General features: G+C 50.6%; 1 protein-coding gene across 22 annotated transcripts in view; it reads left to right on the forward strand.

The window, feature by feature from the left end:
- ZNF618 (zinc finger protein 618) overlaps window positions 1-21,509 on the forward strand; it is a 171,730-nt gene that overhangs the window by 109,835 nt on the left and 40,386 nt on the right. For 15 of the 22 annotated variants that reach the window (XM_011360920.1, XM_011360923.1, XM_011360921.1 and 12 more), the window contains exons 3-9: window positions 1,515-1,774; window positions 12,339-12,416; window positions 13,061-13,099; window positions 13,633-13,731; window positions 17,916-18,005; window positions 18,898-18,933; window positions 19,027-19,104. In XM_011360920.1, coding sequence (XP_011359222.1) covers window positions 1,515-1,774; window positions 12,339-12,416; window positions 13,061-13,099; window positions 13,633-13,731; window positions 17,916-18,005; window positions 18,898-18,933; window positions 19,027-19,104 — 680 coding nt within the window. The remainder of the gene's footprint in view (window positions 1-1,514; window positions 1,775-12,338; window positions 12,417-13,060; window positions 13,100-13,632; window positions 13,732-17,915; window positions 18,006-18,897; window positions 18,934-19,026; window positions 19,105-21,509) is intronic. The other 7 variants (XM_011360926.1, XM_011360932.1, XM_011360927.1 and 4 more) reach the window with 3 other exon arrangements.

Raw genomic sequence — 21,509 nt, forward strand, 5'->3', positions numbered from 1 at the left:
CCCTCTTCCTGGCTTGTACACAGCCACCTTCTCTCTGTGTCCTCATGGGGTAGGGACAGAGTGAGAGAGAGGGCTCTCCTTCTAAGGCCACAGTCATTTCAGAATTGGGCCCCCCGCTTATGACCTTATGTAACCTTAATTACCTCTTGAAGACTTTATCTCCAGATACAGTCATTATGTGTATTAAGTCTTCACCATATGAGTTGGGACACAATTCAATCTAGAGAACGTCCCCAGTGGCCTCTCTCTGCCACCTGAGAGAAAGCTGAGAGCTGGGAGGGACAGCGGATGTGATAAAACCGATAAAACCCATGTTCTTGGGGTAGATGGAGCCGAAGCCCAGAGAGAAGGATCTTGTCCAAAGTCACACATAAACCCATTGTGGATCTCGGATCAGAGCCCAGGTCCCTGCCTCCCAGCCTGGGCGCCTCCACTGTGCTTCATTCAGTTGGTATGCCAGCGGGCCTCACCTGAGTGGGCCTCGAGGCTGGGCCCTGGAGGTCACGGTACAGATGTTTCTCTGGAGTGATGGAGAAGCCTGGACATGGCCAAGGCAGCAGCCCCAGGCCTAGAATATAATTTGATTTCCCAGTTTGTGCATGTCTTGGCTTTCCCACCTCAGAAACTGGAGTAATCCCTTGCCAGAAGGCTGAGGGGGCCCTTATGATAATTCAGGAGTGGGTGGCAGGGACCTGGCCTCATGCCTTGACCTACCACCAATCTTGCGTGTGGCCCTGGGCAAGCCACAGCTCTGCTCCAGGCCCCAGTGTCCACATGTCCTACCCATCTCAGTATCGAGCTCTGTCTTCTGATATTTGAAGAGCCACCTAGAGGCCAACATGTTGGGGCCAAGTGTTGGCTCCAGGACATCGCAAACAAGTGAGCCTTTTGGCTTGTAGTTTCCCCGTCTGTAAAGCTGGAGCAGGGACGAGCTTGGATGAGATCTCTAGGCCTCCTGCCAAGGAGCCAAGGGAACAGCACTAGACAACTTTGCACACACCAAACCACTTCAACTCTTGCTGCTCCACGTGCAGATGGAGGACTAGCAGGACCAGCCTCAATGGGCTCTCGATAGAATGCAGAATCTCAGGCCGAACCCCACACCTGCTAAACCAGAATCTGCGCTTTACCATGATTCTCAGCTGATTTCTGTGTACACTGTAGCCTGAGAAGAACCGAGTTCGACAAGCCAGAGCTCCCTTGTCGTTCTCTTACGGCTCTAGTTACAGAAGTTACTGGGCACATTTAGACCTCTTTAGACCCCAGCTTCCCCATCTGTAAAATGGGTAGAGTTGGAGCCAGACTAGCCTGTGTTTTTAAACTGTGTGGTTGGAACCCCAGGGTTCCTTGGAGAGCCCTCAGGGGCACCCATAAGCTGTGTGCTTCAAGGTGAGGTTCATGCGAGAGGTGGATCTGTAGCTAAGCAGTTTACAACCCCTTGGGCTGATGGGCTCCCAGGTAGGTCTGGGGGTGAATACGGGATCCACACTGAACAGACTCCTCTTTTTTCCCAGGGAGCGCTTGAAGCGCAGCCAGAAGATCACCAAGGTGGAGGGGTCAGAGCCCGTGCCGGCCGAGGCCTCGCTGAGTGCCGAGCAGGGAACGATGACAGAGGTGAAGGTGAAGACGGAGGTGCCCGACGACTACATCCAGGAGGTGATCTGGCAGGGCGAGGCCAAGGAAGAGAAGAAGGCAGTCAGCAAGGATGGGACTGGCGAAGTGCCCGCCGAGATCTGTGTGGTGATCGGCGGCGTCCGCAACCAGCAGACCCTCGGTGAGTGAGCGCCCATCCGAGAGGGTTGGGGCCGGGCCCAGAGTCCCGGGACGAAGAGACTGGGCTGTCTGTTTCTCCCTGGCTGAGAGCCTTCAGTGGCTGCCCTCTGCCCTCCGGGAGAGATTAGCCTCCTTAGACTTGGCTTTGCCTCCATGGTCCTGGTCTAAAGCTCTTCTCTTTCTATCTGACGAGGCAAAACCCTACTCACCCTTTAAGACTTTGTTCAAGTCAGATGCATGGAACTGTTGCAGGCCTGGTGAGTCCCTCATGCTGTGGGACCCCATGCCCCAGGTAGACCTAGCACAGCCCATGTCACCTGGTGTCCCACATGGCTGTCTATATTCTTTCTTCCTCGGCTTGACTGGGGACTCCTGGGAGCAGCTCCCAGTGCAGGTCCTGTTCAGTGACAGACTGGCATCTTCCCTTGCCTCTTCTGGTCTGGGCAAGGCTCAGAAGAGTTCTGTGAAAACGAACTTCTTAGAAATCATCTCTCCCCTCACTTTCCAGCAGGAGCCAGGGGATACCCCTCACAGGCTGCGTGCACTCCTGCCAAGTTCACAAATTCAAATGCCCACATGGCCCAGCAAGATATGTTTATTTAGCGTAAGGAGAGATGAGCCAGACAAGCAGGTGGTGGGGAGCGTGTCCAGCTGGAGAGCCCACGCCTCACATACAGAGGAGGGGTAACTACGTGGGGAGACCAGCTCAGCATGGCCAGCTCTCCGGACTCACCACACGCCAGAAATGAGAATTTTGATGTGAATTCTTTTGGCTTTAAACGTTAGCAACTAATTTGACTTCTGAAATCTGCCAAACAGAACATCTGTGGATTAGAGTCATTCTGTGGGCCAGAAGTTTGCAACCCCTGTTCTGTAAAATAAAACCCATATGCCTCCGCCAGGCATCGAGGCCTTGCCTACTTTGGTCCCAGACTTCCATTTTCATCCATGCCCCCCTCCTTGTTTTCTGTGCTCAGTATGTTCTCAGAAGTGCTGCCACCTCCCTCTCTCTATCACTTCTTTCTGGTCCAGCTCTAACCTCTTCCCGGCTTCTGGGTGCACATCCTGTGTGTGGCATGTAGGGTCGTGTGGGGAAGTTTCTCTTTGTCTGTTTCCCCAGGTTTAGATTCAAGACCTGTTGCCTTTTCTTCCCATCTTCTGGGAATCAGCCTCGAACTCCATTTCCCAGCTGTTCCTTCGCTGGTTGTGGCCACCGTCAGCCCACCCTGGGTCATTGCGGCATCCTGCTAAGATCCATGCCTGTTGAGTGTCCCTGCCCTCACCTGCCTTCTTCTCTGGCTACAAGGGGCCTTGACGAAAACAGAAAACTGACCATGTCACTCTCTACTTATAAACTTGGGATTCCCTACTATGTCTAGGGTCGAAACCATAGCATCAAGAACCTCTATAACCTGGGCCTTTTAGCCCCATTTCTTATTTCTGATCTTCCCGGACCTTTCATTCCAGTACAGTCTTCTCTGCAGCATTTCCTGTCCTTTGCTCATGCTGTTCCCTCTCCCTGGTATGCCTTTGCTCATTTTTACATGCCCAAATCCAACCTGTCCCTCAAGGCCAACTCCAGTACCAACTCCTCCCAGAAGCCTTCCTGATCTCTTCTGGTCTTAAGTGATCTGTTTCTACCCTGCTTCTCACTGGGGCACTTCCCATTATCTACTGTCCTGTCCATGCCTGTCTCTGCCACAAGATTGGAGCTCCAGGACCTGTCAGATCTATGGCCCTGTTCTTTCCATTCCCATCCCACAATACCTAGCGAGGTACTGGCTTCGGAGTTAGTGTTGGCATTGGTCATGTAACTGTCAGGATGGAGCCAGGTTATGCCACAGTAACAAAGGTCCTAAAAGTAAAAAGAGGTCCAGTAGCTCAAAACCACAAAAGTTTATTTCTAAGTTGTACTACATGTCCATTGTGGGCCATGGGCCATTTAGGGACTCCACTGTGCTCTAGACCCCGGCTAAAAGCAGCCATTATATGGAATGCTGCCATCCGTGTGACAAAGGGAAAGAAAGCTCTGGAACGACTCACACTGGCAATTACCTGCTATAACCCAGAAGTGCGAAGTGTTAATTCCATGCACAGTCATTGGCCAAAACTAGTCACGTGGCCCACTCAACCTCAAGGAGGCTGGGAAATGCCATCTTAGCATGTAACAGAAGGGGGATGAACCAGAAATAGTTGGTGAAAAGCATGAGTGACTTAGCCCAGTGGCGGATGAGAGAAGACTCTTTTCAGGGGCCTGTGCTTGACCTCCATCCATCAGTATTCACTCTCCAAGGCTGGGGACTTTTAGCCACTAGTGGATGTGTTAGTTAACCAAGGAGAGGACATGTCCTTTCTCACTTGGAGGGTGGGGTGTGATTTAAGACTCACTGGATCCAGTAGCTATTAACGCCCTTCACCAGGAGATATCCAGAAGGGTAGTTGAATTTAAATCTTGGGATGGAGCCGGCAGTCTGGATTCAGCAGGAAAAGCCTGGATCAGCCATGCTAGGGAAATGTCGGGAGTCCTCCCTGGGCCAGCTGCCTGCACAGTGAGAGGCCCCAGGGCCCTTGGCCTTGTGCCAGCCACCACACTGCTTTCCAGCTCAGCTGCTCCTCAGCAGCAGGGTCCTTAGCCTCCATGTTCCTTAGTGTCCTCTTCTGATAAATGAGGCATGCTCCCTGTCCTGGCTACCTGAGGGGTATGGGACTCAAAAGGAGCAGTGGAAGGGAAGACTGTTGTGTTAGGACGAGCTCGGTTTCTTGGACTGGGAGCGAATCCAGGCTCTGACTTAGTAGCTGTTGTACCTTAAAGCTACTCGACCCCCTTGTGCTTTAGTTCTCACAATTGTATGTTCACAGGGTTATGTGAGGATTCAGTAAAGATAATGTATGTAAAGAACTCAACACTGCACTTAGTAAACAGTGATCTGTTATTAGCAGTACTAGTATTAATACAAAGTACCTCTTCAAGGGCAAAGAATAGTAATATTTTTTGCTTTTTTCCCCCAATTTTAAGAAATAAGCCAGTGTGATATAGAGAAAAAATTGGATGGAGAAGAAGTTTGGCACTGGCTGAGGTGTCAGCAGATGTGGGTTCCAATGAGGCCTTGGTTTTCTCATCTGCGAACTAGACAGAGTTGTCCAGTCCCTGGCATTCCTTCTGTACCACCTCCCTAGAATTCTAGAACTTTGAGGAGCTTGTGAAATTTGTGAATAACCTGTCGTTAACCCTTGTGAAGAAAGGGTAAAAGCCACAGTGATGAACAGTTAGAAGTGGGACCAGACCAGCATTTTGGAGCCCGCACCAGACAGGCCCAGGACACCCCCTGCTGGTCACGTCAGCTTGTCTCACGTCTACTCAGGCTGACCCTCCTCTTTAAGGGTGTAGTTTCCGCCAAGGTTCAGGCTTAAAGCAATCTGGCTTGGCCTCAGCACCGGGAAAGAAAAGCATTTAACAAAAAAAATAGAAAGAAAAAGAAATCAATGTTAGAATTGAACCTTTTGAACTCATCTAATCACAAGATGGCAAGTAGATTTTATCTTGTGAGCCAAGTCCAGGTAATTGCTGCTGGCTGGTCGGAGACTGTGTTGAAGCTTCGCAAGTGTGGCGATTGATTATCGATGTTTACCATGGATATGGAAATGGGCAGTGGGCCTACATACACATGCTATAGATTGACACCCCTCTAGAAGGGCAAACAAAGGCCTGCAGAGAGGAAGAGAGTTGCCCCGAGTCACACAGCAGGCCAGTGACCTTTTCCTCCACTTTATGCAGGCCCCCCACTCCACCTCACAGCAGCTCTCTCATAGCTTCCAGAAGTAACACAAGGAGGGGACGCACTCCCAGGGATCTGGCCGGGGGCGGAATGCTGGTCAGAGCCATCCCTTTAAATGAGCCTGTGCCACAGTGTTCCTCTGTGCCCTGGTGACCAGGCATCAGGGAGTCGACACGTTCCCGGGGCACTTGGCAGGGGAGTGTGGGGTTCTGCAGCGCCGAGGCCTCTTGAGTGCCATGCTCAGGGCTCAGAGCGGGCTCTGTCACTGAATAGAATAGCAGTCCTGTTTGGTCACCCAGTGCCGCGCCGTGAGGGGACCTCCCGTTTGCCTGTTTGCCTTTTCCCTGAGCTCTAGCCCCCTTTTCCCCTGCCACATCCTCACTAGCCCTTTAATAGGCATCAGACAAACAGTGTTCCCAATGACACAAACATTATCTGAGGCACTTCCCATGGAGGAGCCCGGGTCATGGGCACGTGGATGGCGTTTGGCAGCGTCTCAGGCGGGGAGCGTCGGGAGGGACCTCAGTGCTCAGGAGGCCGACTGCCAAACTTGCAGTAGCTGCTGCTACCTCCTTGCTGCCCAGAAATTCCTTGTGCTGGGAAAGGGTGTCCCTCACTCTTAGAAAGAACATCACTGCTGTCGAAGCCAGTGTGGGGTTTGGGGGCAAGACCTTGAGCTTCCTTATTTAAAGCAGGGAGAGCAGAGATCATATGGACTGTGACAACTTTGTTGGATAAAACTGAAAGTCAGTTAACAGCTGCCTTTTCTTTCCAGACAAGCTGCATGCCGATGTCTGCATAGCTGCGACAAGGAATGTCAGGGCCACTGAGGTTTCGGGAGCTCCTCCTGAGTGATGAGTGCTAAACACAAGGCGCGACCGTGGACCTACTCCCCAGGTTCACGTCCATGGCAGCATTGCTAATTAATCACCGCATACACTCCTAACAGTGTACCTCAAGTCTCCTTAACACAGGACACCAAAAAGTCACTGTCAGTCAGCCTGAATTGAAAAATCTGACATGGAAACCTGCTTGCTCTCCTTGTCCTAGGTGGCGAAGACAAGGCAAGCTGGGTTCACCACAATTAGGACATCCAGCCCACAGAATACTTTCTGGTTCCAAGAGATAAGAACGCCCAGGTCCCATCACGGTGGTCAGAATGCACTACCAAGCAGTGGATGCTCTACCCTGTGCTGTGAGACCAGTGGTCCTTAATCCAAGGAGGTTACATGTGAAGGAGCTCAGAGAAGAGTCGCAGGGACCTGGAGACCTGCTGGCCCAAGGCTTCCCCGGTGGTGGTCCAGGGCCCAGATGAGGGGTGTGGACCAACAGGTTATTTCCAGAGAGTCAGCTCTCAGTGTGGGGAGGGCCGTCATGGAAGAGCTAAGGGCTGTTTGTCCTGAGGATGGGGGAGAAGTAGGGGCTGTGGGATGGGGGGATGATGGAATCTAAGTATTCACAACTTAGAGTATTTTCGTGGGAGGGGATGGGGTGGACACATTCCAAATAGCTCCAAGCAATATGGGGAAGTTACCAAGAGGGATTTCAGCTTACTAAAAGGAAAGACTTTGTGATCATGGGAACCATAACTGTATATAAGCCTGCAAGGGGGTGAGTTCCTGTCCTGGAGATGAGTGAGCAGAGAGGGTCACTCAGTGGTCTGGGTGCAGGAAGGGGAGTCAGGGATCAAGCTGGGTGACCAGATCCTGCAAGGATGTTTCTAGGCAATGAACTTTGAACACCGAGGAGTGGAGGTGTTTCCACACACACACACACACAGGCCTTCCTTGGGAGGAGAGGCAGGAAAAGGAGGGGGAGGGGCCCAGCCACAGCTCCAGAAGGAGCCGCAGAAGAGCAGACAGCCATTCAGACAAGGCCACGCGGGTTTTGGTCTGTGACAAACCCGATAGCGAAGGTGCCAGGTCCCGCTTCATAGTGCCAGCTGATAGTTTCCTGTTTCAGTAGGTTGTTGGCAGGGCTCAGTGCCTGAGCCTGCCAGAACCAACACTGAGCTCTCCGCTGCAGCTCCTTGGAAAGGAGGGATTGGCCACCCTCCCAGGCACGTCCTGTCTCTGCTGATGACTCTTCCTCTGGAGGTCCGAAGTGGAAAAGGGGTCCCCGCTGAAGGGCCCCCATTGGCAAGGGCCCGTGGGCTGTAAGCTAAAAGATCCAGGGTCTGCCTTGCTGTGGGGCCTTGGACGGGCCCCTTAACTTCTCTGAGCCATATACTCTCTTGATCTATTAGTATAACAAAATCTGCCTATCTTTCCAGTAGGATTATTGAGGGCAGAGTGAAGTGATAGGTATGAAATTGTTTTTTAAGCGAGGGACAAAAATACAAAACAGATACCATGGGTATTAGGTGAAGCCTCGGACGTGGACATCCGGGGTTACCTTTGGAGTGATAGCAACCTAAAAGACCAGTGGCTTCATAGTTTTTTTTTGTTCAGTACCTCCCAAAAGAATTTTGAGAAACTAGATTCTCTTTCACATTTTTGAGTTGACATCTAACATTTTAATCCAAAGTTTAAGTACTTGCAAAGGATATCATTCTTGAGTATTGTGTAAAAAAAAAAATTTTGGCATTTTGGAAATAAAACTGTGAACCACTCTTTTAAATGGATCCAAGATAATCCAAACGCCACTGCTATTTGGTATCTGCCATCATCCATTTAAGAAATGTATGAACAGGCGTGTCTTTAACAGTCAGAAATTTTACAACTTTCCTTTTTCTCCTTGAATTCATATTTCCAGTCCATTGCCCTCACAGGATTTTTATCCTCACGTAATATATGTTTTATGCTTGAGAGTCTTTTATTGATGACTGTTCACACTCATCTCCCACAACAAGATGTATGTAAATTGAAATAGGAATTTCTGAAAAATTTGTTGGGATCGTAAAGCTCTACATTTTGAAACATTTTTTTCTTCAGATTGAGTTACTACTAGCATACAATTTGCCAAAAACAAATTTAGAGAAATAGTAAATGTACAGGTAAAAAAAAAAATACCGAAAAAGCACCTTTTAATGAAATGGATGGGGCTTTATTTCTTTTTCAATTGGCTCATGTTTCTGTGAATTAATATTTCTTATATGTTGAATGAGACAAGATTCAGCATTAATTTCGTTTCTGTTTTTCAGTTTTTATAAGTGTAAGTGCTTAGAAAGCTTGATCACGTAAATAAGGAGCCAGGGAGGAGTGGAGTTTTATATTAGCATTGTCACTCAGTTCTTTGAACTCCAAGTTGTCTGCCAAAAATCCCACAAGGGTCTCTCATCAGACATTATTTTCAATGGTCTCTCCACGGACAATTCCATTAGATCTTCAATTTTGTTGAGAGGAAAGACTTGGAAAACATTTGATTCACAAAAGGAATTGTTCCCAGTCAGTAGATCCATCCACCCACTTTCTAAGTCCGACACCACTGTTTTCCAGTCATGTCTTTGCTTGGATCCCCCAGGCGGTCATCCAGCATGGAGGGTACCGTGAGGATTAGGTGGATGAAGGAATTGTCTTGTTTGTGATGTGGGAGAAGGGGGAAGGTGAGAGAGGAGACGGAAAGGAGAACCAGCTGAGTGGGGCCTCCCTGCCTGCTGCCATGTTCTCTGCCATGTCGATTTTAGGAAGAATACTTTTGGAAGTTGATGATTGGGGATTATTTTAAAACTGCCTGTGCTTACATTATCCCCAGGGGATTTGTACTCTACTTGGAAGACCCTAGTTCGAAGGACATTTGGTCTGAGCCCAAGCCCCAGAGAGCCTCAGGAAACCCACTCATCCACAACTTAGCTCTCTAGGTCCTCTGTCCCCAAGAGGCCCTGGGCCCAGCTCCTGTTGCATCTTAGAACCAAGCGGGCTGGGTGCTCCTCAGTGTTTGAGCTGTAGATAGTGGCCGCTGTGATGCTCTGAGCTAAGTACAGGACTTCCTGTTGTAAGAAGCCATCTCTCTTTTCCCTCCCCACCTTGCATATTTTTCTTCCCTCCTTCTCCTGCTCTGAATTTCTCCCTTGTTGGATTTCACGTATCCTGAAAGGTATCTGAGCTCATGTGGAACTAGCTAGGTGCAAATGATAGAGGTGAGGATTGTTGCTCATGTTCCTTGTTCTTAGAAGACAGCTTCCTCTGCCTCAGTCTTCGTGGCTTCACCCTTCCATGGCTTTGGGAACTAGACCCACCTGGCCTCACTGGTCTGTCCAGGGCTCTCAGGAAGGGACCTAAGCCAGGTTCTCTGCCAGGTGACAATGGGATATCCTGGACAGGCGCTGTCAATCAGTACCTGTGGATTCTTGTTGTGTCACTGGTGACAGCAGGACCGGGGAGAGGAAAAGGCTTGGTCCTGTGTGCCAGAGTGCCCTGCCAGCTCTCCCTGGCTCTTGACAGGGGACTCTGTGAGCCCTATGATGATACCAGACATGGTAGGGGGTTCTGTTGCCCGTCCGCATTAGAACGAGCCCCACATCTGAAGGGGACTCAAAGCTCTCTTGGCATCTGGAGGTGACCTGGCATGGGCTTTGAACCCAATTCCTCACAAACCAATAATTGAGTAGCCCTAGCCTTGGACCACTCGGCCCGTAGAACTTTCAAGCTCATTGTTAAAGTGGGTGTTGATTTGTCCCAACCACCTGAGGACATTTGGGAAGGTAGAGGGCAGGATTGAGCCCTGACTGTACTTGGTAAATGGTAAACGTTAACAGGCACCGTCTCTTCTTGGAGCTCTCTCAGAGGCTGATTGTGTGGTGGGTACACAATTGGCTCTGGATTGAGAGACCTGGGCAATCTCTAGCTCACCGTGTCTTCCCTTCGATCTTCGCTTTTCTTATCTGAAAAATGAGGATAATAATCACCGTTTTCTATGCACTTGTGAAGATGAACTGAGCTGATGTGTGAGAAGCCCCTGTGTCTGGACCCCACGCCCACCAGATGGCTGTGTAACATGGGCAGGTTGCCACACATCTGGCCAGCTTCTCCTTCCTCACCTATGCAGCGGGATCAGAGGTCAGGCTTGTGCAGGGACATCGGTGAGACTCAAATGAAATGAGTTACAGTACCTGGTACTTAGTAGGGAGTAACGATTGCAAAGGACAGAAAGGTAGTTGGAGAACTCAGCAGAGTGAGCAAGTGTGCTTGGCAGGGAATCAGGCAGCTGGAATAGGGACCGTCTGAGCCAGAGTCCCTGAGAAAGCCCTTTAGCGTCCCACTGCGCCAAACTGGGATAATCGGGTCATTATTACTCAGTGACAGATGAGTAGCACAGCAGGACACCATGAATTTATTGAACCCCTGCTGTGTGCCAATCACGAGACTAAAGACACAGAAATCCACAATCTGATCTTTGCGCTCCACGTGTTTATAATCTTCCCTGCGAGACAAGACACATATAAAATCACTGGGTCACAGACTGTTAGGCTCCACATCTGGTGTCAGGACGACAGCGTTCCCTTGAGAAAGGTGGCGATGCCACCTGTATGCCAGCTGACTTCAGTGTTATATTTCATTAATCCTGACCTCGGTCATGAGGTATAGGAATCATAGTCCTGTTTGTTCTTCTGCCTTAACCCAGTACCTGGAGTTCACCCTTGGTAAATGAGTCTCTGCCCCCAGGCGAGACCAAAGGCAGCAGGAGTGGGTGAGGAAACTGAGGCCCAGCCTGTAAGTGGTAGAGCCAAGACTCCATCTAAGCCAGTGGTTCTCAGACCTGGTTGCTGGGCATCAGAATCCCTTGAGGACCCTTTTAAAAAGGCAGATTCCTAGGCCTTTAGCCCCAGCCATTACCACATTGAGCCTGGAGTGGGGCCAGGGTCTCTGTATTTGTGCAGGCTCCCTAGCCATTCTGTTAGGAAGGACAGGCCTGGGCCCAGGTGGTGTCAGGCTTATGTGAGGGGTGGGCAGGGCCTCTCCTCCTGGGGCCCCTCATGGGCTCTTCTTGGCTTCCTGCCGTGGGCCTTTGCCCCGTGCTCTGCATGTTGGGCTCCACCTTTGACCTATCTGAAATGCCCACTGGGAACTCAGCCGTTTCAGTCTACCTGAGGGCCCGGCAGAGGGCCGGGGTCAGATGTTTACACCACGTTGGTGTTCGCACATCTGAGGGAACAAGACAGTACCTCAGCAGACGGGGGCAGTGCTCTCCTTGTCAGGCACATCTGCAGTAGGCCTGGGCACTGCCTGCGGCAGTGTAGGGCCACCCCATGAGGTAGGTACTTTTTAGCCCCATTTTACAGATGAGCAGACCGAGGCTTAGTACACCTAAAGAAATTACCAAGGTTGTGCTGCTGGTAAGTGGTCGAACAGGGACAGGGACCCAGAGGCATCTGATTTGAAGCCTGTCCTCAATTTCTGTCTCAACCTGAGGAAAGGTAGCTAGAAATTACTCTAATGCATTCAAGTGATGAATTCTTTACATGGATGCAATTTATTCCTTACTGCAAAAGAACACTTTTACATCCATCTCCTTTTCCCTCAAGGAACAAGTATGAGAGTTACCTAAGGAAGTTACCTTCTCCATTTTACAGATATGGAAACAGGCTCAGAGATGGCAAGTGACTTGTCCAAGGTCACTCAGAAAGTTGAGGCAAACCTGGAACTAACTCAGGCTTCTTGACTTCCAGTTCAGCTCTCTATTTCCTCTGGTGCTTGCTGCCTCTTTGCTTGCTGGGGACAAGACAGCCATTGGAAGGGCCTTGTCTCCTTGACACAGAGTTTGAGTCCCTGGAGGCATCATTGCGGGTCCTAGGGCCTTGTGGCTACATGCGTTGGGTGCTGGCTGACTGGTCCCTTTCCTGTTTTCTAGGATCCTATGAGTGTGGAATCTGTGGCAAGAAGTACAAGTATTACAACTGTTTCCAGACCCACGTGCGGGCACACCGAGGTGAGCACCGCGTCCCGAGGGCAGAGGTCAGGGGCCAGGCCTCCACATTCTCTGCCAGTCTCTCCACCTGGGCCCCTCGTGGGTGATCTCAAAAGCCCTCAGAGCCCCAGTCTTCTCCCTCTTTCTACTGAGGAGGAGAGGAGAGGCCTCCTCTACTTGGGAGAGCACACAGGGGTTGGGGACAGCAGGACATGCCACCAGGCTCCTGCTACCAGTGTCCCTTGCCTGTTCTGCATAGGCCTGCTTCCTCCCAGAATGCCTCAGTGCTGCTCAGTGTCATTGGCCCCTGCAGGGAAGATGCTCATGTGTCATCTTGTGTGCTCCCGTGACAGCCCTCGAGGGAGGAGGGCAAGGTGGCCGTCTCCATTTTGAAGATGAGGGCACAGGGGCTGACAGGACAGGAGAGTTTGGTCCTGACCCTCCTTGAACCTGACAGGTCGGGAGGACGGGTGCTGGGGCAGGACCTGACTGACAGTGGGGGCCACGGGGAAGGACTGTAAGGCCAGTTCCCTGCATCTGAGTCGGGGGAGAGAGTGTCCCTGGGCACATTGTAATGGGTCCCCCTTCTCTCTTATTCTTTAGGCACCAGCCCTGCTATTGGTTCCATGTACTCAGTACCTTCTCATTCTCTTTCTCTGTTACAGACACTGAAGCCACCTCAGGGGAGGGAGCCTCCCAAGGCAGTGAGTATTTTTCCCTCCTTGTGGGCTTTGGGGGGCCGAGAGGGCCAGGGGTGGAAGGTGGAGACACTTTTATTCCTCACCCCCACACATTGCTGTGGTCCAGGCTTTGGGGACAGTCCTTCAGAGCAGCCTTTCCAGAAGCATGTTCTGTGACATACTCATCCTGGGGAGTTCCTCGGTGTTCTGTTGTAAAAGGTTCTCAGGTGATATAACGTGGGTAGACCTTGAGTTCTGCCACAAAGGGCATATTTCTCACTGTAGACCTCGCAGGGCCCTTCCTTGGTAGAGAAGCACGTGCATCTCCAAGAGGGGTCCAGCGTCTGCGGTTTCCTCTATGTTTTAACTCCCACTCATGGGTCTGGGGCTCCATAGCCGGTGTTTGGGAACTCCACCTTCAGAGAGTTGTCTCATGAGCACCCATGGGCACCAGTTGTTGGGGTGAGGTATCCCAGAGCCTGTGGCATGCTGGGTCTTGACAGCTGGGGACAGTGTTCTGCTTTGCCGCTCATAGGCCCTGCTTGCCTTCTCTCCAGTTCTAAACCCACAGGCCAGCCAGATGGGTGTAGGCTGGGGTAGAACCTCCCCCAGACCCAAGAAACCTGAGTTCCAGAACCCAGCAGCTCCATTCCCAGGTGTGTCCCCAACAGAAATGTGTGCACATGTCCACCAAAAGACGTGAACTGGAATGTTCTTAGCAGCACTGTTCGTAACAGCCCAAACTAGAAACCACCCAAGTTCCCAGTGCCAGCTGAAGGCATAAGTTATGGCGTGTTCACACGGAGGACCGCGGGACAGCAGTGAGAAGGAAAGGCTTTGGGCTACACACAGCACCGTGGATTACCCACAGAAACTGTTAGCAAAGGAAGTTCCTCCTCTAGGATCTGTGTAATAGGGGACACTAATGCATGCCGGAGGAGTCAGAATCCTGGTCACCTTTGGGAAGGGGCTTCTAGGTTCTGATATTTGAGCTGGGTGTTGGTGACACAGGTGTTTTTGGTTTACAAAAATTGAACAGGGTGAGCACTTAGGATTTGTACCCTTTCTATATCAGGGGTCAGCATACTTTTTCATTAGGGACCATCAAGTATCCATTTTAGACATTGTAAGCCAGACTTTTCCGTCACAACTGTTCAACTCGGCCATGAAGCACGAACACAGCTAGACAGAGATGGAAATGTATTTCTTACCAGAACAAACAGTGGCAGGCCATAGATTGTCACTTATGTTTCTACATGTTTGTTATACCACCATAAAAAGGTTCTTAAAATATAAGTAAACATGACCCCTCCCCAGATCCAAAATAAAGCATTTCGCAGAGGTGCCTAGGGCTAAAGCAAGACCTTAAATGGGCTGGATCCTAACAGCATTTCTTCCAAGGCACTTTTCCTTCCTCTCTCTCTCTCTTTGGATTCTTATACCATGTGAGAGTCAGGGGGTGCCAAGGCTACTCCTCCGTTTTCTGGAGGAGACTCTGAGGCTCAGATTGGTTGACACCTGTGGAGGGACCGAGGCTGGCAGGAGGCAAAAGCCTGCCCCTTCTTCCCAGCCCCCACCCTCCTCCTGCCTGGCTCCGGCTCCTTCTCCCTCAATAGCTCCCTTCTCTTCTAGCTTCCATGGTCTGCCTGTGGTAAGCCACACATTAAAAGAACTTCCCATTTATCTTTCCTTCCTTGGTTATTCTGGTCCCCTGGCCTCTCCAGCAGCCCCTCAATGATGCGTTGTGCTCTGTCTTGCTTCCGTTGTTCCCAGAGGCTTGCTGATTGTTGAAGACTCTCTGGCTAGTGGTATTTTTAGTCCTTCCATCACTTTTTCTTTCCTCCCTGTGGAATTTTCTCCCCATGGCCAATATGCTTTATTTTATTCCCAATCCTGCACCCCTGCCCTGACCCAGGCCAGCAGTGCCAGCTCAGAAGGACTGGGGTCTTCACACCCCAGCCTCCTTTCCGAATCCTGGCCGTGGAGTCCTGGAACCTAACGGGTTCCTTGAGAATAGCAAGTCCGGCCTACCCATTTTGCAGATGAAGATACTGAGTCCCAGAGAGAAGTCATACAGCTTGCTAGGGTAGAAACCAGGTCTCATGCCTTTAGCCCAGGAATCTTTCATCTGTTTGTTAGAAAAATTGTGCAGTCATACATAGAGGCATCTATCCATTTACCCATCTCTCAACTAAGAAAATACAAGATTAACTCTACATCCAGTTCTCTCGCTACTGTCACCTCGATTCCCTTTGCAAAACAATAATGTTAGGCAGCGTTTACCAAGCATTTATTGTATGTTAGGCGTTGTGCTCATTTATGTATTACAACTCTGGGAGATGAAGGACTGCCATTCCCATTTTACAGATAAAACTGCAGGGCAGAGGTTAGGGGCTGTTTCCGATGTCAGTCGCACTTGTAAGCAGTAGGCTTAGGTTTGAGCTCGGGTGGCCTGACTCCAGAGCCTGCTCCTCAGACAGATTAGTGGTGGCATTCTCAGAGACACTGAGCTCTCTTGAGGTTCCAAAACCGTGGTTTCACTGACAAAAAAAAAAATCATTTTGCCTTTTTTCCCTTTGGAGATAGCGCCCCTGTCCTGTCCACTCCCGCCTTCAGTCAGTCCGGCAGTGTGATTGCCATCCACGTTGAAGAGAAGTGGGGGTGTCGTGTTCGACAGAGCAGGGTGGCAGTGCTTCTCGGCGGCAGAAATGGGGGGTCACATTTTATTGGAGGAGGTAGCCATGGCCTGGCTGGTAGAAGAGGCTGTGTGGGCAGAGACGGGGCGAGTGGGCAGGCAGCTGTGGAGGGTGACCGGCACTGGACAGTATGGGCGAGGAATTTCAGGAGCAGGGCCCCATCTGGAACCAGGTGGCCTGAACTTCTCCACCTCTGTTCCCCAGGTGTCCAGCACCAAGAGAACATTATGGTCCAGATGGGACAGGATGGGGGAGGTTGTTGTCTAACCTGGATTTCCAGCCATGGGAAAGGATGAAGCCTGAGCCAGGCTTGGAATCCTGGAACCACCAGTCTGGGAGAGGCCTCAGGAATCAGCTCATCTACTACGCACCCCTGCCCTCAAACTAGCGGGGAAAAGGGCAAGCTGAATCCTGAGGTGGGGTTGGCACTAGTCAGCAGGGCAAGACCAGGCCTCTCCTCCCCACCACTTACTCCATGGCTGTTTCAGGCGTGATGGCAGGGCTGGTAGGATGGTGGCACACCTGCACCCAGCCTGATCTCCACAACTCTCAGACCATCTGCATGTGCTGAGGCTGTGTGTGCCTCACTCAGTGACCAGTTAGTCTCCATGGCCTTGGCATCTGCCAAAGCACTTTCAGAGACTGCAGGTATGCTGGAAGAGTTAGGGGCCGAGGCAGGGAGATGGCTAATGTCATTTGTGTCCCAAGTTTAGCTACATAGGGGGCCAGAAACCTTCCCACAGAATTGCCTGGCATTGCAACCTTGGGATGGAGGGGTCTCATCAGACCTATATCATGGATCCTATATTTGGGTCTGAGGAGCAGAAGAGGGACCAGGGGGCTGGTACCCTAGCCCGGGAGTAGAGGGTGGCTTATCCAGACAGAGAAGGGCCATGTGCCCGACTCAGCCATGGCTTGAAGTTAAGTGATTGAACTCTGGCTATTTCCTGCCCCACTGTGCAGCCTTAGCAAGCTGCCCAGTCTCCTGGTGCTGGGCATCCTCAGAAAGATGAGGTGGCAGGGCCGTCTCTAGATCAGCCCAAGGAATGCACACACAAGGTTTGTGCTAGTACAGATCTTAGTATGTTGCTGGTGTGGTGAGGGTAATGTACTGTGTAAGTCCAGCTTCAGACTTTGGATAGACTTAGGGGATCATCCAAACTCAGGCCCTGTATTCATTATCTATTGCTGTGTAACACATTTCCCTAAAACTTAAAGAGTGAAAGCAACAAACAGTGATTATTTTACTGTTTTCGTGGTCAGAATCTGGATGTGGCTTCACCGGGTTCTCTGGCTCTGGGTCTCTCTAGAGGCTGTAGTCAAGGTGTCAGCCAGGGCTGTGGCCTCATTTTAAGGCTCAGCCAGGGCAGGAGCTGCTTCCACACTTACTCATGTGGTAGTTAGCAGGATGGATGGGTCCTTCTCAAGCTCTTGGACTGAGGGCTTCAGTTCCCCACTGGCTGTTCACTGGAGGCTGGATCTCTGTGGGGCGGCTCACACATGGCAGCTAGCAAGATCGAGATGGTATGAGCAAGATGAAAGTCATGGTCTTTTGTGACCTAATCTCAGAAATGACATCCCATTACTTTACTGCATCCCATGACTTTTTAGAAGCAAGTCACTAGGTCCAGCTCAGGCTCAAAGGGAAGGGACCGCACGAAGTGTGAATGCCAGAGAGCCAGGGTCTTAGTGAACCATTTCCAAAGCTGATCCAAAGCTGATTCCCTTCTGATCCTCAGTTTCCGTGTGTGTGAAATAGGTTACTGCTTCCTCCCTCAGTTGCAAGGACTGATGGAAGAAGGGCACCTTGCACACACAGCACCTGGGGAGTGATAGCTACAGCGATCATTAATGTCGTGTAACTTCATGAAGGGAGGTGGGGCCAGTTATGGCCCAGGCCCTTAGCAGCTCATCTCACACAGGGTAGGATTGGGGGTTGGTTTGAAAGTCACTTCAGGGCTCCTTGGTCTCCTTGTATAGAGGACCCCTAACAGCCCAAGAACTGATTCTCCATGGGGTCACCAGTTGGGGCCATTCTGGGATAGTCCTTTCTTTAGTTCCTGAGGCAGATGAGCTGGCCCCAAAAACTCTACCCCAAGCGACTGAAGCCCTGGTAACCACGTGTGTCTTTCCATCCCCCACAGATAATTTCAGGTACACATGTGACATCTGTGGGAAGAAGTACAAATACTACAGCTGTTTCCAAGAGCACCGAGACTTGCATGCAGTAGATGGTGAGTCAGGCCCCTCACTCCTTAGGAATGGAGCCACATAAAGAGACCCTCCAACCCCGGGCTGCTTATTGGCCCCCCCAAACTCCAGTCCCGCCCCCCCCCCCCACCCAGCGGAAGGTCATTAGCAACCAGACCATGATGAGAATGACCAATCCCTGAGGATCCTGGGGGAGTAAAGGTCCCCATCGTATTCTATATATACTTCTAATTAGGGTAACCCATGTGAAATTGCTGGTTTTGTAGATCGAATACCCACAATTTCATATCGATTCATTATACAATTTTATATTGGGTATTCACATACTCTGGTGAAATTAAACCCGTTTTTAAAAATGAATGATGGTATTTTAGCATCTTAGATTGTAGAGTTAGAAATTAGAACAGTAAATTTAGATAATTTGTTTTTAGACTCTTAAGAATCCTAGAAATGGGGTCTTGGACCTGGGAAGGATCTTGGGGGCTCCTTCTCTAGCGCCACATCTCAGGTCCGTCTTAAGCTGTGACAACTGGGCTCACCACCTATTGCTGCTGGCTCATCCTTCCTCTCACCTCCTCTTTTTCTATCCTCCCGATTTCTCATTTTCCTCCTGCCCCAGCCCCTCTGGTGTGCCAGAAACAGGGCAGACAGAGCATACGCCTGCCCCGGGGGTGGGCTCGTGCTGTGGGAGGGAAAGGAATGGAGGCACAGGCTATGTCCTGGTTGGGATGCACCCTCCTCTGGCCCTGGTTTTCTGGGGCATCGATGCTGGCAGGACTGCTCTCGTCGGCCCCAAAGGCAAGCTCACTTGGACAGAGGCTGGGAGCAGTGGGCAGAGGCAGCTGTGGGCAGGGACTAACAGGGCTCCTGTTTGCTTCTTTCCTTCTGTGGCTGCTGCCTCCCGCCCGGGCGCAGTGTTTAGTGTGGAAGGGGCCCCCGAGAATCGGGCAGGTAAGTGCTCGCTGGCTGCTCACCTCTCCTGTCCCCGGCTGGGTTCCCGAGACCTGGTTACTGGGGTGCTAAGGGCCATGTGTTCTCCTGCAGACCCCTTCGACCAAGGTGTCGTGGCCACTGAAGAGGTGAAGGAGGAACCCCCGGAACCATTCCAGAAAATCGGGCCAAGTATGCGGGCCTCTCCCTGGGGCAAGGGCTGGGTCGGGGGACTGGTGGGGGCTGTCTGAGGGCAGCAGGGCGAATTCTGCCGCTCGAAGAGTGGCATTGCTCCTCCCGCATCAGTGTCGCTGGCCGGTGAGCCACTGGCCTCTCGGTACCTCATTTTGCCCACCTGACAGATGGGTCAGCCTTGTTAGGACTTTAGCTTTTGAGAAGCAGCAGGACAACACAGGGTCAAGGTCAAGGCAGTGACAGTAGCACATGCTTGGTGCCCTGGCAGTCTGTTAGCCGTCCTGAGCCTCGGCTCCTCACGTATGGCATGAGGATGACATTTCCCCGCGGGTTTGTTGGGGGATTAAATGAGATCATGGATGTAAATCGCCTGTTAATTAGCACAGTGCCTGGTACATAGTAGGTGCTTAGAAAATTATTGTTGTTATTGTCATCTGAAGAGGTTTAGCAGCCAGTGAAGCTATCCAGGGGAGCCATGTGCAGACACATCTTGTCCCAGTAAACCCCTGAGGGCAGGAGCCATGCACAAGACCTGCCTGTTTTCAGCAGCTTGTATTGAGTGTTGTGGGGACACAGCAGTGAGCAACACAGGTGTGGCCCTGCCCTTGAGTAATGCACATGGTGGAGACGGGTGCATAGGTCAGTAAGCAATAGTGAGAGCATAGCCACAGGCACGAGGCTGTCTGAGGGCAGCAGGGTGAATTCCGCCCCTCGAAGGGTAACATTGCTCATCCTACATCAGCGTCGCTGGCCAGTGAGCCACTGGCTGGGCTCCTTGTACCTCATTTTGGGTGCCAGGGAGTACCTGACCAACCTTGGAATCCAGGAGGCTTCCACGTGGGAACCAGGGTGGGGAATGAGCCCCTGTGTCCCATGTGAAGGCAGGAGAACAGCACTTGTTCCAGGGATTAAAAGGCAAATTGGTTCTGAGTTCAGGTCTCAGAGAGCCTGGAATGCCAGACAAAGGCATTTAGACTTCATCCTGAGGGGAATGAGTTGGAGAGTTTCCTAAATGGGGAAGAGACTTGATCCGATTTGCATTTTGGAAGAACACTTTGGCTGCTGCGAAAGTGGTTGGTGCGGGGTGGGGGGTGTGCTCATAGATGAGATTCATCTGGTCTAACCCTTCATAAATTTATGGACTTGCTTATTCCTGTCTTTACTTCCCATGCCTGTCTTACTACCCAGTAAGATAAGACCTTTATTGACTCTGCATCATCGCAATAAGGATTAAGGCAGCTTGCAAAGGTAGAGACACAAACACCGAATGAATGCATGTGGAAATCTGAGGGAGGAGAAGTTGAGGAAGCTACAGCAGTGAAACCAGAGATGCTCCTCAGAGCGGAGCTTGGTCCTGGGCACCGGCCCTTGAAAGGTGTCGCCTGGGCCCCCCGAATGCTTTTTCTTCCTCTTTCTTCATAGGGGATGATCCTCTGCTTTCTGTTTACTCTTAAAGCACTCAGAAAACTGCAGCCGTGATAATATCTGTAAACTGGTCAGCACAGTGCTTGTCATATGCATAGTAAACATTCAATAAACAGTAGCATTAAAACAATCTTGAAGATGAAGAAAATGATGAAATCCTCAACACAAAAACTGTTAGAAAGTAGACCTTGGGGAAAACCCAGATGTGAATCAGACATGTTCCATAACAGACATTTATGTTATGGACAGATACAGGACAGGGACAGCAGGATCCAAGGACCCCCACTTAACTCTCTTCCTACAGCCCAGCATAGCAGTGCCCTTCTATCTCTGACATCGTAATTACGAAAATAGGCTTCGAAATCAGACAGGCCCTGGTTTGAATGCTGGCATCACCAATTTACTAGCTACTTACTCCCTCTGAGTGTCTTTGACTCATCTGTAAGTTGGGGGCAAGAAGGTCTGTTCTACCAAATGAATGCATTAAGTGTCTAGCCAGCCCCTGGTTCATATTCAGGGTGTCACACATGAGTGATATCGCTAAGAGATAATTGAGAATGAGCTTTAGAGCCATCCCAAACATGAATCCCGGCGCTCCACTTAATCCCTGCGTTACGTCCTGCAAATTCTCTAGTCTACTGTTTCCTTAATTCTGAAATGGAGTGATGACAATAAAACTCACCTCAGGATTGTCCTGGAGATTAGATGAGATTACATTCGTAAAAGTATTAGTCCTTGACACTTAACATGAAAAGCTTAAATAAGTGGTACCTATTAATTACCCAGAAAGGTGCAGAACAAGATTAAACTTGTTCTGTATATCAGTAACTAAGCCTCACAGACAAACGACGCTAGGTTCTGGGAGGAATTATTTCAGTTGACATCACACTGAGAAAACCAAACTGAGTTTGGCTTCTCGCATGCTCCCAGCGTGACACTGTGGAAGTGAGGTTGATAGAATAATGTGACGTTTTCCC

The sequence above is a fragment of the Pteropus vampyrus genome, unplaced genomic scaffold (assembly GCF_000151845.1).
Source record: "Pteropus vampyrus isolate Shadow unplaced genomic scaffold, Pvam_2.0 Scaffold61, whole genome shotgun sequence".
NCBI classification, from domain to species: domain Eukaryota; kingdom Metazoa; phylum Chordata; class Mammalia; order Chiroptera; family Pteropodidae; genus Pteropus; species Pteropus vampyrus.